The sequence below is a fragment of the Ochotona curzoniae genome, unplaced genomic scaffold, assembly GCF_017591425.1.
Source record: "Ochotona curzoniae isolate NIBS_2020 unplaced genomic scaffold, NIBS_Ocur_1.0 scaffold_4953, whole genome shotgun sequence".
NCBI lineage: Eukaryota > Metazoa > Chordata > Mammalia > Lagomorpha > Ochotonidae > Ochotona > Ochotona curzoniae.
Window position 1 is genome coordinate 4,767,842 of NW_024467127.1, and position 16,804 is coordinate 4,784,645.

A 16,804-nucleotide genomic window follows, 5' to 3' on the forward strand; every position below is an offset into this window, starting at 1 on the left:
AGACTTCCTGGTAAATAAAATGAGACTACACAGTGGTTGTTTCCACTCACACATTACTTCTTTACTGGTCATGTCTACTCCCTTAATCCTTTCAGACAAGGAGGAGGGCAGAGACCAACACTACAACCACTTCCCTGGAGCTCCAGCGACCACTTCAAGATTCTCTCTGCCCGCTCTCACTGTTGACTGTCTCACCTTGAAGACATCATAAGCTCTACTTAACTTGCTCACTTAGCACCAGGCTATCACAACAGTTCTTTGTCTCATATTTTCAGCTGTTATTTGTTCAACTTCACTATGAACCACCCTCCACATCCTGACACTGCTAAGCAGCAAGCACCTTCTTGGTTAGGAGGCAGAATGAACAGAACACAACAAAAATGGCTTCACCATAATCTATGAGAATAGTAACAACGCTGGGAGACAGAGATGGGATTGACAACAGCGTTTACAACGTCACTCTGTTCCGTCAGACTGGCAGACTAATTCCGGAGGAATTTTCCCACAAAGTATTCAACAGACTACTCACCCTCACAACAAATACTGGACATTTCACTTTATTTGTTGATGTCCGAACAAATTTTGTTGTTACAGCATTCATAGGATTATTCAACATTCCTATAGGTGGAACTAGCTGCACACACAAAAAAATGAGTTTTTAGAGCTCCTGATTACAAGCAGGGCAGAAACAAATGAAGTCAAGGAAATAACTTCAACAATAAAGACAACTGGAAACTATTAAGATTTTTTTAAATAATAAATATAATAATTATAATTAGCATATATTAACCAAAATAAGAAAACAAAGATATAGGAAAGTTAAACATACATTATTAGCAAACAAACAACATAAACAAGTATCAGATTAAGTACATGTCCCAAATTTCTCCTTTAGGTCAATACAACGACGTGTACATAAGCAAAATGTAGATTTATTCATTTGTTTCCTAGGCAAATTAGAGAGAGAAAGGGAGAGACACAGAGAGAAAAAGATCTTCCATCTAGGGGCTCCCTCCCACAGCACAAAGGCCAAGACTGACTTAGACTGAAACCAAAAACTGAGAATTCCATCGAGGGCTCCCACATGGCTACCAGGAGTCTAAGCGCTTGGGTCATAGTTCCTAGGCTGGGAGAGGCCTCAGAAGCAGAGAAGCTGGGACATTAACCAGATTCCATACGGGCTGCTGCCGTCACAGGCAAGAGCTTAACTCACCGTGCCAAGAAGCATACCCCATAAACCAAATTTAGATGACTTCCTTTTTACAAGATTTCAAGGCTATTCAATTTTGTCAGATATTATTCGAAGCCCGAAATCAATGTTTCTGGATTTAAAATCCAAACCTTTCTTTTTAAAATTTTAATGGGTAAAAAATACAATCCATAGGGCCCCACGTGGTGGCATAGCAGCTAAAGTCCTTGATTTGAAGCACTAGGATCCCATATGGGTGCCGGTTGTAATCCCGGCGATCCTGCTTCCCATTCAGTTCCCTGCCTGTGGCCTGGCAAAGCAGTCAAGGACCCTGCACCCACGTGGGAGACTCGGAAGAAGCTTCTGGCTTCGGATCAGCTCAACTCCAGCCATTGTGGTCACTTCTCGAGTGAATCAGCGGACAGAGGTTCTTCCCCTCTCTTTCTTTCTGCATATTTGACTTTGCAATAAGAACAAAATAAATCTTAAAAATACACAAACCATGGTCTAAATAAACGTGGTGTACTACTCCTTTAGAAACCTATTACTTTTAACTACAAAGATGTGCAAATAAGAGCAGGCATTTTGTCATGATCAAGATGTTAATTAACATACCTATGCTCCCACACTTGAGTAACTGGGTCTGATTCTTGACTCTTGTTCCAGATAGCTTCTCACTAATGCAAAACCCGGGCAGGCTGCAGTAAAGGTTTCTGCCATCCACACGGGAACCATGGGTCAAATTCCAGCCCCTATCTTTGTGGGCATTAGGAAAGTCTGGATGTGATCTTTCTCTCTGCCTCTCCAATAAATAAGATTTCATTTTTAAAATATTAAAAACAAGGACTGGCACAGTGGTCTAGCGGCTAAAGTCCTAGCCTTGAAAGCGCTGGGATCCCATGTGGGCACCGGTTCTTACTCCAGCGATCCTGTTTCCCATCCAGCTCCCTGCTTGTGGCCTGGGAAATCAGTTGAGGACGGCCCAAAGCCTTGGGATCCTGCACCTACATAGGAAACCTGGAAGAAGCCCCAGGCTCCTGGCTTCAGATTGGCGCAACTCTGGCCTTGAGGTCACTTGGGGAGTAAGCCATCGGCGGAAGATCTTCCTCTCTCCTCCTCTCTGTATGTCTGCCTTTCCAAGAAAATAAATACATCTTGGGGAAAAAAAATCTAAAAACAAATGGACATTTGGCCTAGCAGTTAAGACACATGCATCTGGAGTCCAGCACAGTAGCCTAGTGGCTAAACAAAGTCCTCACCTTGCACACCTGAGAACCCATATGGGCGCCAGTTAGTAACCTGGCTGCTCCACTTCCCATCCAGCTCCCTGCTTGTAGCCGGGGAAAGCAGTTGAGGACGGCCCAAACCTTGCCTGCACTCTCTTGGGAAACCCAGAGGAGGCTGCTGGCTGCTGGCTCCAGGCTTCGGAATGGCTCAGCACTGACCACTGTGGCCACTTAGGAAGTAAACCAGCAGATGGGAGATCTTTCTCTCTCTTTCACTCTGTAAAGCTGACTTTCCAATAAAAATAAAATAAATATCAAAAAAATTTTAAAATAATGTTTCTTACACAGGAGTACCAGAGTCCAGTAACTGGTTCCAGCTCCCGACCCAAGATTTCTGCCAGTGCAGAGCGTGAAAGTCAGAGTCGGGGCCCTGCTGCTCACACAGGAGACCTGACTGAGTGTCCAGCTCCTAGCTTTAGCCACCACGGGAACTTGGGGCTGAGACAGTAAATGGGAATTCTGATTTTCAAGCACATCAATAAAAAATTTTTTTATGCAAAAGAATTAAACTTGAGTCACCACGTTTTTAGATTTAAATTATATAGAGAGGTTTTTATTAAGCTGGCGTGACAGACACACTTACATCATTATAGTAACCTGCATCAGGCTGAATCGCTCGCATATCTCTCTGGTCTCTTTGCCATATTCTATTCTGTTAAAAAAAAAATCAGTTAATGAATACACGATCTAACTATATGTGATGTTAAACTTAATCACTGTAAGCTGTTTTAATGGAATGGGGATTATAAAACATGGATAACAGCAGAGATCTTAGGTGGGATTTCCCCACATCCTACTGATACTGCTAGGACTTCCCTCCTGCCTACTCACATTAACCACCACTCACCCACCGACGGCTGTCAGCCCCACACACTCACACTGACCACTCACCCACCGACAGCTGTCAGCCCCACACACTCACACTGACCACTCACCCACCGACGGCTGTCAGCCCCACACACTCACACTGACCACTCACCCGCCAACAGCTGTCAGCCCCACACACTCACACTGACCACTCACCCACCGACGGCTGTCAGCCCCACACACTCACACTGACCACTCACCCGCCGACGGCTGTCAGCCCCACACACTCACACTGACCACTCACTCGGCGACGGCTGTCAGCCCCACACACTCACACTGACCACTCACTCGGCGACGGCTGTCAGCCCCACACACTCGGCAACGGCTGTCAGCCCCACACACTCACACTGACCAGCTCTTAATAAGATACACAGACTTCACCAATGCCTCAGAATCACCCAGCACAAAGCAATTCTTCACTCTCAGCTTTCTTCATTCCCAGTGTTTCCCAAGTGCTTCTGGAAAAAAGGTCACTCTTGTGATCTGTTGTAAACTTTTAAAACAAAGCCTATTTCTCAACTAGACCCTAATAATGACAACAAATGAAATTCTGGTTAACTGAAATAGCCTCATGAAATTCCATGCACCACACTAACCCAAGAAACACAGCTGTATCTACAAGTAAACATTTAGAAAGTGTCTTCTACAAAAAATTGACTACCTGAAGTATATTAACTGGACTTACCTCCAAATACTTAATGACAGAAGGGTTGTAATCTATGGTCTTTCGGTTTACAGCTTTTCTCATTCGTTTTCCATCAAAGGTAAGCTGCTGCATTGCTTGCTGCTGTGCAAAATCAGGTCGCTTATAGAACAGCTGTCGTGGTGCTTGGTGTTGGAACCTTGGCATGTGGAAAAAACGAGGAGGAGAACCAATTTCTGTAGCCATGGTGATGTTTTCCTTCTAAGAAACTGGAATGAGAAAAATATTCTCACCACAAATGCTAGCACTGCAACACTACTTGTAAACACTTTCAAATGAACTCTCAATTTTATATTTCTCTTCCCATTTCTGACATGTCTCATTTCTATGAATCTGGTAAAATGAACTGGAATAACAGCAAAAACCAGTCACAAAGCTGAACAAAGCTAGATTGCAGAACTGTCAACAGGCCTATCTGGTTTCAACTTCAGCCCAATCTAAGAATTGGTGTGTCTACAGAAGAAAAGGAAGGTAAACTTCCTGGTAACTTCACATTTTCCAAAAAGAATCTTTATTTAGATGTCTGATAACAAACTAATTATTTTTCTCTTCAAAAGACTTTAAAGGAGTCACTAAAAATTCTTAAAATCTGGCTTTGATCTTAAATTCTGTGGTTATAGTGTAGGAACAAGAATAAAAATTTTGTTGTGACTGTTTATAAGAGAAACTGATGTGGTGTCCTTTCTCATTATATCTTGTTTTTATCAAACGTCATAAAATGAACTGGGAAGTGTTTGCTCCTTCAATATTTCTCGACTATGCAGAGTTGGTATCATTATCCACAAAAAACATAGGGTAGAATTAATTCACAAGCAAAACCAGGCAAAGTTCAAATTTTCTATGGAGGGTTTTAAATAACAAATTCCATTTCTGTGATAGGTAACAGTTGACTATTCAGGTTATCTAATTCTTGAGTGACTTTTTAAAATTAATTCATTTTTCGAATCCAAGCACCAGAACAAAGTGTGGGTCGAGCCAGGTTCGGTCATGACAAAAACCAGTGCACATTATGGAATGCCAAGGTGAGATGACCTATACCAGATGTGGCCGCAGCACCCAAGCAGCACACATGAGAACCGGGGAGGGAAGGGGCGGAGCCAGCAGGGGGAATGTGGGGGTGGGGGCTCCCTTGCTGGACAGCTACTCCCACTGAAGAGAATGAGCTGGGATGGGGGCAGACCAGGCCAGGCAGGGTTACCACATCTATGCGCCTCATGTGCACTAGATCAGGGAAAAGCCAGGCTGGGCTGATTATTCCTACTGGTGCAAGCATAAATTAGAGCGGGTGTGTGTTAGTTGGGCTTAGCCACAGTATCAGCTGGCAGAAGCTGGCACTGGGGACTAATTCTGTCAAGTTAAAGTGCAGAACCACCTGGAGAGTGCATAATCCAGGAGCCTCCCTTTGGGTTACCACTCCCACTGGAGAGCAGGAAAACCAGGACTGGGCAGGGGTGGCTAGACAGAAAGGCAACCAACAGCATGTGTTTGGGCTGGATAGTACAGCTGGTTGGGTTGAACTAGGCTTCAATGCCCACTGACATGTATGAGAGCCAAATGGGATGTGGAACAGACTGAACTAGTCTGCTGCACATACTGGCAAGCATGGAAACCAGGGTGGGAGGTGGGCCTGGTGGGGGTTATTGTGGGTCGCTCCAACTAGGCTGCAGCGCCCACTGGTTTATGTGAAGGTCGAGTGTGTGCTGGGCAGAACCAGGCTGGAAACAGAACTGACCCAGCAATTGCAACAACCAGCTGATTGGGGCAATGGACTGTACCTGACCCTATACTTGCAAGTACATGCAAGAACTGGGTCTGGGATCACCTCAGACAAAGTTTCTTTAGGGATCCCCCCAATCGAACTGCCAGACTCAGAACCCTAACCATGAAAAGACACAGGAAGAACAAATCAATCAAGTACCCCAGTCATATGCTGGCAGTGAAAAACTGAACAACGGAGACTCTAAGGTAGACTATGTGAACCACTGGATTCTTCAACGACCTCATAGTGCTTGGAACGGCGAGACTGGCAGCAATTCAGAACCGCTGAACTATCAAAACCACTTGAGCAAGACCCTCAGAGCATGCCCCACATCAGGGACCTGGGATGGGTGGGACACTGGGTGGGGTTTCCTCCTTTACCTCTCCCTTAACCCCAGATATAGGGAGAAAAACTATGGAAATATCTACCTACTTTCCTGTAGCCCTTGAACCTTTGTGCCCTAATTAGCTATGTAAAGATTGTCAAAAATAAAAAAAATAATAAAAAATATTCATTCATTTTTATCCGAAAAATTTATAGGAAGGAGACAGAGGGAAAATCTTCATTCCATTAGGCCACTCCCCACTCGGCTGCAACCCACCAGAACCAAGCTGACCCAAAGCCATAAGTCTCCTATGGGTCTTCCACACAGGAACAGGGGCCCAAGTATTTGGCCCATCCTCCACAATCTTTCCAGGATATATCAGGAAGCTGCATGGGAAGTGGAGCAGCCAGGACACAAACCAGCGCTTATATGGGATGCTGGCACTTGAAGGTGAAGGATTAGCCTGTAGAGCAATGCCATCAGCCTTTTGAATTAATTCTGTAAGTTTCTGTCTTTGAAAAAATGTGTTTAATTTCTCCCCACATCACCAAATTTGGAGGCACAGAACTATTCATGCTGATATGATGACATCTCTCTATTGTTCCTGCTATCATTAACTCGGGCAACCTTACTCCTTTTCCTTCTATCCCTCTCTTTAAAATCTTTTAAGTCAAAACTGGATCCCCTAGAAAAGGCGGATAGTACAATTACACAGTGCTTTCCCCCTCATGAGAACAGCCCTACTACTGCAAGTACTCCATTTATACTCTGTACTTCGTCATAGCTGATCCTCAGGCTTCTATCACAGACTATCAAACTCTGGGTGGTTCAAAAAACAGAAAACTTTCCTCACAGTACTGGCGGGCAAGCCGTAACATCAGGGTGCCAAGGGAGCACAGCTGCAATGAGGGTTCTCCTCCTGAACGGATGCTTGGTGTTCTCTGACGAGTGCTCCCCCTTCACACCTCCTCTAACCCAAATTATTTCCCCAGACGCTCCATCTCCAAATATCATCACTCGAGACATCAGGACTTCATCACATGAATTTTGAAAGACACAATTCAGTGCATAGCAGACTGGGATGCCTGCATCTTATCATAGAGTGACTAGGCTGGAGTTGTGGTTCTGTTCCTCAATTCTACACACTAGCTAATGCACATCCTGTGAGGCAGCAAAACATATCTTATGTATTTGCATCCCTTGTACTCATCCTGCAAACCTGGACTGACTTCCGGGCTCCCAGCTTCTGCCCAGCCCAGGCTACTGTGGGCATCTGTAGAGTGGACCCAACACATGCGGGAGCTCACTCACTCGTTCCCCTCCTGTATCTCTCTCTCTGTATCTGCCTCTCCAGTAAAAATAAAATCTTAAAAAGCTTTAAAAAATTTCTAAAAAGACATTTTACCTTTAATTCAATTTATTTAGAAACTAGAATACAGAGATTTTAGAAATAAGTTTTTCCATTTCTGGATACAGTATTGCATTTCTAAGCAGCAGGGATTCCAATAGCTCTCGTGACTACATAAATTCGTAACAGACAGGAATATAAATTCAGTTGTTAATTCTATACTGGATTAAGCTTTCAACCAAAAATACAGTTTTAGTTGGAAGCTCTTTCAACTGAAAAAAAGCCACACATGTCACATGTGATACAAATACTTCCAAACTGACATTCAACCCAAGATAATATATTTTTCTCTGTTTTCTTGAAGATTTTTATTTTATTTATTTGAAAAGCAGAGTTGAGACAGAGAGGTGAGGACAGGAAGGTCTTCCATCTGCCTCAAATGGCCCTAGTAGCCAGGCTACGCCAAAAGGAAACCACAAGCCAGTTTATCTGAGCTCTTCCACATGAGTACAGGGAGCCAATCCAAAGCCAGGAGCCCGGAGCCTCCTTCCCGGTCTCCCCTGTGGGTGCAGGATCCAAAGACTTTGGGCCATCCTTGACTGCTTTCCCAGGCCACAAGCAGGGAGCTGGATGGGAAGTGGGGCCAGCAGTATTAGAACCAGTGCCCATATGGGATCCCAGTGAAGCAAATGGGACTTGGACGAGTTCCTGTATGGGATACTGGCACCATAGTTGGAGGCTTTACTTAACACCCAGCGGCAAAAGTTCCCAAAGGAAACACTTTGTGGGGAAAAAAGTAGTTCATAGAGTAGGAAAAAAGGAAAAGCAGTACAGATAGAAACTGGAAGTCCAGCTTAAGCTGGATCCTGAATGCAAAACAGGAAGCCTTCACTGGAGTCAACAGATACACAGAGGGCAAAAAGAGTTTATTCACACTTCTCACCTAAAATCTGCACATAGAACTTTTTTTTTCTAGAGAACAAACCAGTTGGTCTTCATCAGACTCCCACAGATCCAAGTATAGTAAAATCCACTGAGATGGACAACACTGAGTACTACCAGATCTTTGGATAAAGTCTTATGCAATGTAGAGGAGGAGCAAGGAGCAAGAAAGCAATTCAGCTAACCTGCTTGGTTTAGAAACCAAAATAACATAAGATTTTAGTAATAAATATTGCTGGGCAGGTGTTTGGCCCACCAGTTAACACAAAAGTTGGGACCCCAGTCTCAATCTGTTCCTCAAATAAATTATTCAATGTTTTTAACTATCTTTTTTTTTTTTCCTGTAAAGTCAGATATACAGAGAGGAACAGAGAAATCTCTTCCATCGATTCACTCCTCAAGTGTTCAAAATGGCCGGAGCTATGCCAAATCAAAGCCAGGAACAGGAGCTGTTCCGGGTCTCCCACAAGGATGCAGGGTCCCAAGGCATTGGGTCGTCCTCGACTGCTTTTCCAGGCCATAGGCAGGGAGCTGATGGGAAGCAGGGCTGCCTGGATTAGAACTCACAACCACACGAGATCCCAGCATGTACAAGGTGAGGAATTTAGCCACTAGGCTACCATGATGGGCTCAACTAGTCATATTCTATCTATCTAGATTTACAACACTGTAATAATCCAGGCAGAAAATGGACAAATTCAGAAAAAAAAAGATGGACAAATTGTTTCATAAGTCAATGACTATAAGCACACATGTGGATCTACACTAAACAGAACTTTACACTCTACCACACACAATACACACCAAAACAAGAAGCCTAATGATTTACTGCTTAAAAATGTCTACTAATTAAAGTATCAAACGGGACGAATGAACTTTAAATTATGTTGTCATTCATGCTGAGGAATTACTACTCATCACTTAGTTGAGAAGCAAAACCACCCAAAAATAAAAATTTATTTAGACTAGTGGTAGGACATAGCTTTTTAAGCAAGGCTGACTTCAATGAGCATTGGTTTAAGTCCCACCTGTTCCACTTCCAATCCAGCTCTACCAGGGAGCTCAGAAAGGCACCTGCTTCACTTCCCAGCCAGCTCCTTGCTTATTGCCTGAGGAATAAGTAGAGGACACCCCAAAGCCTTGGGACCCTGCACCCATGTGGGAGATCCAAAGAAGTTCCTGGTTCCTGCCTTTGGATGGGATCTGCTCAGCTCTGACTATTGAAGCCACTTGTGCAGTAAACCAACAAACAGAAGATTTTTTTTGTCCCTCCTTCTCTCGGTAAATCTGAGCTGCTTTTCCAATAAGAAAAACTCTTCAATTTATTTGTGAGAGGCAGAATTGAGAGGAAACACAAAAGGGTCTTCCAAAAACTGGCTTGTTCCCCAAATTCACTCAATGGCCAAAGCTGAGCCAATCCAGAGCCAGGAACCAACAATCTTCCAGGTGTCTCACGTGGGGGCAGGGTCCCTCCCAAGGACTCAGGCAACCCTCTGTTGCTTTCCCAGGCCACAAGCAGGGAGGTAGATGGGAAGTGCAGCACCCAAGACATGAACCAATACCAAACTGGGATGCCAGAGGCAGCAGGCAGATGTTAGACTGCCATACCATCATGCCAGCCTTTACCTGATTTAGAAGCCAAAACTCCAGATTGAGCATTTGGCCCATTTGAGCCCCATGTTAGAATGCACGTCCACTTCCACTCCCAGCTTCCTTACTAAAGCACGTCCCGGGAGGCAGATAAATGCAGTAACTGCACCCACATGCTTGAGGTCTGTTCTCTAAGCTTTGTCTGCCCAAAGCACTTGGGTAGCTAACCAGTAGACTGAAGATCTGTCTCTGCTTATGTCTGTCTTCTGAGAGATGTACTTAAAGTTCATGGGAAATGCTACAAAAGAAATGAACAGGAATAGCTGGCCATTGGGACATAGTGGATGAAGCCACTGCTTGGGATGTCCATACCCCTATCAGAGTACCTGCAATGAGCCCCACCTCCACTTCCAGTCTAGCATCTGGCTAACGCACCTGGGAAGCACACAATGACCAAGGGACTTAGACCCACATTCTCACAAACCAGCCATGGCTACTGTGGATATCTGGGAGTGAATCGTGGATGGGAAGTCTGTATATATGTATACACAGAAAGATACAACTATGTCTCTTCTCCTTCCCCTTTTAAATAAAGGCTGACAATCAAGTAAGTAAAAGCTCAACCACACTCTGTCTGGTAACCTATCATTAAAAACTTAAGAGCCCAATCCTTGAATCCTCATCATGGCCTCCCGAGAATCCGCACCAGCAGGAAATTGGACACCACAGATGGGTATGGAGCTCAGGCACTCCACACAGAGGCAGCCATGTTACCACAGTCCTACCACTAGGCTACATGCCCACACTATCTAATCAATCCTGAAAAAACCTAGGGGTGGCAACTCCAAAAATCACAAAATCTTTCAGGCAACCAGCTGACTCATGATGGAATATTTGTCTGATTTTGAGCCTCTCTAGCTATTTAACTGATAAATTTTTAGTCTTATTCAAGTAACAATGAACCCAAAAAGCTTTCCAGGTTATGCTACAAAATGTTCTAATGGGGGGTTGGTAAACATGGAGAAAAGAACACTAAACTGATATTCAGGTGGCCTGGACTATGCCAGCCAATGGTGAGATGATGAATAAATTTCATCTCTTCAGTTCTACTTCCATAGCTTCAAATTAAAAGGTCCGGGTGTGATGCTCTCTCCAGGTAAGACCATTCTACAACTTCAGGAGTACACAGAGGGTCAGTAAGAATTTTCCAAAAACCTTTTAGCTCTTCTAAAACCTAGCTTAACAACTACACTGGAGATAAGACATTTAACAGAAGACAGTCATTCCATAACGGACCATCCTAAAGAGCAGTCAGTCCTTTGTGCTTAGTGAATCTGCCAATAGTGGAAGAAATGACAAGCTTAAGTTACAGACACGAATTCTACCAGCCACACTGACCTTATGAATCTAACTAGTTCATCAATGTATTTGTAAGCTATGGTATCTTTTAAGTGTCTTATGAAAATACAGTCTGGTATTTCCTTTCCAAAATGTCAGTTTGGATCTGTTTATTAGGGATAAAGTGAACTGAAAGTAAATTAAATCTCCCTCCCCCCCCCCCAAAAAAAAGGTTAAAAAATCTCACAAACGAAATATCCATTTTATAACTTCAATTATCCGTTACTAGTTAAGGCTCCAGACAGCTATCAAAAATTGATTTGATGGGTCCAGTGTGGTAGCCTAGGGGCCAAAGTCCTCACCTTGCAGGCCATATGGACACCTGTTCTAATCCCAGCTGCTCCACTTCCCATCCAACTCCCTGCTCATGGCCTGGAAAGCAGTGAAGGAATGGCCAAAGCCTTGGGACCCTGCACCCACAAGAGACCCGGAAGCAGCTCCTGGCTTCAGACTGGCTCAGTACCAAACATTAAGGTACTTGGGGAGTGAACCAGCAGATGGAAGATCTTTCTGTCTTCTCCTTCACTCTGTAAATCTTACTTTCCAATAAAAATAATGTTAAACAAACAAAAAATTAAAAACACCCAGAGTTCATAGCTACACTAACCAAAAAGTCAAATTCACATTTATATACAGACAATTTCTATTCTTGGATGAGAAAATCAATCGCTTAACTCATTCCTAATTCTATTCATCATAGGTATGTACCCACATCCTTGGGAAAGGCCAGGCTGCCCTAGATAGGACACCAAAACCACCATGTTTCTGCGTTGCCACTGTGGTACACACCAATGTCCTAGCTACAGCTCTCAAGAACATTAGCAATGCCAAAATGAGACACACAAATGCCAGGTTCTTAGTAAGCAATACTCTAAAGCCATGCTCAGGATTCTGAAAGTTATGACAAAGCCTAGAGCCCTTGCAAAAATCTGAAATCACTAATTATCACATAGTTGGGAAAATTGTTAAATGCACAGAAAGATTAAATAAGTATGGAGAGTGGGGGCACATACTGGCTCAATTGGTTAATCACCTACCTGAAAGTGCTGGGATTTTATCTGGACCCTAGTTTATGTCCCAGCTGCTCCACTTCCCACCCAGCTCCCTGCTTACGGCCTGGCAAAGTAGTGTAAGGTGGCTCAAAGCCTTGGGCCCCTGCACCCACGTGGGAAACCCAAAAGTTCCAGGCTCCTGGCTTTGATTAAGCTCAGCTCCAGCCATTTGATCATTTGGTGGTGAACCACCAGATGAAAGATCTTTCTCTTTATTACTCCTTCTCTCTGTAAATCTGCTATTTAAGTAAAAATAAATAGGTCTTAAAAAAAAAAAAAAAGTACTGTGTGATCATAGAAGATTTGATTTACATCTCAAATATCTATAAATGACAGAATCTAGTCAATCTAGTTCAATGGCACTAGGGCAATGAAGAAGCAAGACAACAGAATAAGCTTTGCTCCACAACGGGTTATGTTAATGTTAACCACTGGGATGTGCTCCTCTTGCATCAGAGCACTGGTTCAAGTCCTGCCTGCTCCACTTTTGATCTAGCATCTTACTAATGCATCTAGGAGCCAGGAGGAGACCCAGACGCTGGCCGTTGCGGACACTTAGGGAGTAAACCAATATACACAGGAAGTTACCTTTCAAATAAATAAAAAATATAAATGAAAAGTCCAAAGACTGAAAAGATATTCATAAAAATTATGTATTTGATAACAAACCTGTATCTAAAATATACAAAGAACTCTTACAACTCAATAATAAAAAGACAAGGCCACAGCCAGGATTTGCAAATGTCAGCATTCCATATCAGAGTGCCAGTTCAACTGCCAGGTGCTCTACTTCCAATTCAGCTCCTGCTAAATGTGCCTGGGGAGGCAGCAGAGAATAGCTCAAGAACCTGGGTTCTTGCCATCCATGGAGAAGCAGGAGCAGAGTTCTTGGCTCCTGGCTTTAGCCAACCCTAGCTGTTGAGGCAATCTGGGGAAAGATCTTTATCCGTATCTGTCACCTTGCTTTTCAAATAGATATCAAAAATACAAGACAAACGAACTTTTTAAATATACAAATGACCTGGCAATTATTTCTCCAAAGAAGGTACACAAACAGCAATAAGCACACAAAAATGCTCTGGGGTCTGCCTCGTGCTATACCAGGTTAAGACATTGCTTATGCCAATGGCATTCCATACAGGTGCTAGTTCAAACCCCAGTTATTAACGTGCCTGAGAAAACTATGCTATCAAGATAGCCCAAGCACATGGACCACACGGGCAACCTGGGTGAAGCTGCTGACTGCTGGCTTCAGCCTGCTTTCCCCCAGTAAATGCAGCCACTCCCAAAGCACAGGAGGTCTCTGCATCTCCCTAACTCTTTCAAATTAAATATGCTTGGTGTGTGTGTGTGTAGGGGGGAGGGAGTTACTCCACGCAGGAAAATACAGTCTAAACCACAGGGAGATGTTTCACATACCCTACATGGCTAAGATCAAATAGAAAGGGTAATAAGTGCTTAAAATGTGGAGGAACTGGATTCCTGATACACTGGCAGGAACAAATGCCCCTTGGGGAAATATTGTACAATTTCGTCAAATGATAAACACACACGTACCACGTGACCCAGCAATAATACTTACAGGTGTGCACCAAAGAAAAGTGAAAGTATTAAGTCTGCAAAAAATACACATTCACATAAAAATCTGAATGGCATTGTTTGTACTAACTAAAAAACAGAAAATAAACCTAATTTAACCAACTGAGATTGACACATTCAAAAGTCAAACCAAATCACTATAAGTGATAAACAAAAATAAAAATATTTTTCCTTAAGAAAACCAAGGGACCCGGTGTGGTATCCTAGTGGCCAAAGTCCTTGCCTTGAACGTGCCAGGATCCCATATAGGTGCCAGTTCGTACCCGGGTGCTCCACTTCACTTCTAGCTCCCTGCTTGTAGCCTGGGAAGGCAGTGGAGGATGGCCCAAGGCTTTGGGACCCTGTACCCACGTGGGAGACCCAGAAGCTCCTGGCTCCTGGCTCCTGGCTCCTGGCTCCTGGCTTTGGATTGGCTCAGCACCAACCAAGGCTACTTGGAAAGTGAACCAACAGAGAGAAGATCTTTCTATTTCACTCTATAAATCTGACTTTCCAATAAAAATAAATCTTTAAAAAAAAAAAAAAAGAAAGATAAGAAAATCAGGGTTTGGGGCTGGTGTGATGGCTTATTTGGCTAATCCTCTGCCTGCAAGCACCAGTATCCCATTGGGCACCAGTTCGTGTCCCTGCTACTCACCTTTGATTCAGCTTCTTGCTTATGGCCTAAGAAAGGACCAGAGAACAGCGCAAAGCCTTAGGCCTCTGTACCCATGAGGGAGGCCCCAGAGAAGTTTCTGGCTTCAGAATAATCCCAAGCTAATGTGGCCATTTGGAAAGTGAGCCACAGGATGGAGGATCTCTCTGTAAATTTGCCTTTCCAATAAAAATAAATACTAAAAAACAGGCCTGCACAGGCACCCCAATGGCTAAAGTTCTCACCTTGCATCCTCAAGGATCCCATATGGGCAATGGTTCTAATTTTGGCTACTCCACTTCCTATTCAGCTCCCTGCTTGTGGCCTGGGAAAGCAGTAGAGGATGGACAAAGGCCTTGAGACCCTGCACCCATGTGGGGACATAGAAAAACTCCTGGCTCATGGCTTCACATCAGCTCAGATCTGGCCATTGAAGCCAGTTTGGAAATGAATCAGCAGACTGAATATCTTCCTCTCTATCTCTCTTTCTCTCTGTAAATCTGACTTTCCAATTCAAATAAACAATGAAATAAAAAAAGAAATACTAAAAACATAGAAAATAGGAGAAAATGGCTGGCAATATAGTAAGTTGAGCCTCCGCCTGTTCGCTGTCCTGCACCAATGGACTTGGTACAAGGAACCTGTAAAAATACACGTGGACTACCGTGTTGGTAAGATAGCTGAAGTTTATTAGTGGCATCAGGCTTTTATACACTGAGGCTCACACAGGATAAGGGAAGAGTTATTGAGCTGCGTACCTCCCATAAACTTCTCTACAGAACCCACCCACGGTTTCCATATCCTTGTTTGAAACTATGTTTGTTGGTATAGCCAATCAAGTGTCCTCATTCCAATGATATCCTATCAACTGTCATCTGCAAATCACAATATCCTTATACATCTCCCTGTGGTGCCAGCATCCCATATAGGCTGCTCCATTTCCAAATAATCCAGCTTCCCACTAATGTGTCTATGGAAGCAATCAAAAATGATTCAAGTGTGTGAGACTCTGCACCCATGTGGAATACCCATAAGAAGTTGTAAGGCTCAGGACCAGCGTGGTAGCCGAGTGGCTGAAGTCCTAGCCTTGCACATGCCGGGATCCCATATGGGTGGCCGGCTCTAATCCCGGCAGCCCTGCTTCCATTCCCTGCTTGCGGCCTGGGAAAGCAGTCGAGGACGGCCCAAAGCCTTGGGACCCTGAATCCTCATGGGAGACCTGGAGGAGGTTCCTGCTCCAAACTGGCGCAGCTCCAACTGTGGCAGTCACCTGAAGAGTGATTCAGCAAATGGAAGATCTTCCTCTCTATCTCCCCTCCTGTCTGTATATCTGACTTTCCAATAAAAAGAAATAAATCTAAAACACAAAAAGAAGTTCTAGACTCCTGGCTTCAGACCAGCTGTTGCATTTACTTGGAAAGTGAATTAAGCAAATGGAAAACTTCTCAACCTCTCTCTTGCTCTCATTCTTTTACTCTAGCTTTCCAATAGAAATAAGTAAATTTTTTTCAGCATTTATTTACTTTTATTGACAGGCGGATATACAGAGAAGGAGAGACAGAAAGGAAGATCTTCCGTCCAATGGTTTACTCTCCAAGTGACCACAACGACTAGAGCTGAACCAATCCGAAGCCAGGAACCATAAGGCTCTTCCAGGTCTCCCACGTGGATGCAGGGTCCAAAGGCTTTGGGGCATCCTCGACTGCTTTCCCAGGCCACAAGCAGGTTGCTGGATGGGAAGCAGGGCTGCCGGGATTAGAACTGGCTCCCATATGGGATCCCAGTACGTGCAAGGCAAGGACCTTTAACCATTACGCTATCACACCAGGCCCAAAATGAGTAAATCTTATTAAGTGTTTTAATATTAAATAAACGTTAAAAAAAAAAAATTCAGGCACTGAGGTTATGACACAGCATGTGCAGCTGCTGCCTGCAACAAGCATATCCAAGGACTGGTCGGAGTACTGGCTGCTCTACTTCCAGTCTCTAGTGTTAAGACCATTCACTATCTTCCAGGATGCATTCATTTTTTATTTGAATAGTATATCTCACAGAGCGAGGAGGAGACAGAGAGGTCTTCCATCCAGTGGTTCACCCCCCAAATGGCTGTAA

General features: G+C 43.8%; 1 protein-coding gene across 2 annotated transcripts in view; it reads right to left on the reverse strand.

Annotated features, from left to right (window-relative positions):
* Window positions 1-16,804, reverse strand: part of WDR33 (WD repeat domain 33) — an 87,484-nt gene that overhangs the window by 57,836 nt on the left and 12,844 nt on the right. For both annotated transcript variants that reach the window (XM_040971196.1, XM_040971195.1), the window contains exons 2-4: window positions 4,028-4,254; window positions 3,059-3,127; window positions 530-634 (exon numbers count right to left, since the gene is read on the reverse strand). In XM_040971196.1, the coding sequence (XP_040827130.1) occupies window positions 530-634; window positions 3,059-3,127; window positions 4,028-4,231 (378 nt within the window). In that variant the 5' untranslated portion in view covers window positions 4,232-4,254. The remainder of the gene's footprint in view (window positions 1-529; window positions 635-3,058; window positions 3,128-4,027; window positions 4,255-16,804) is intronic.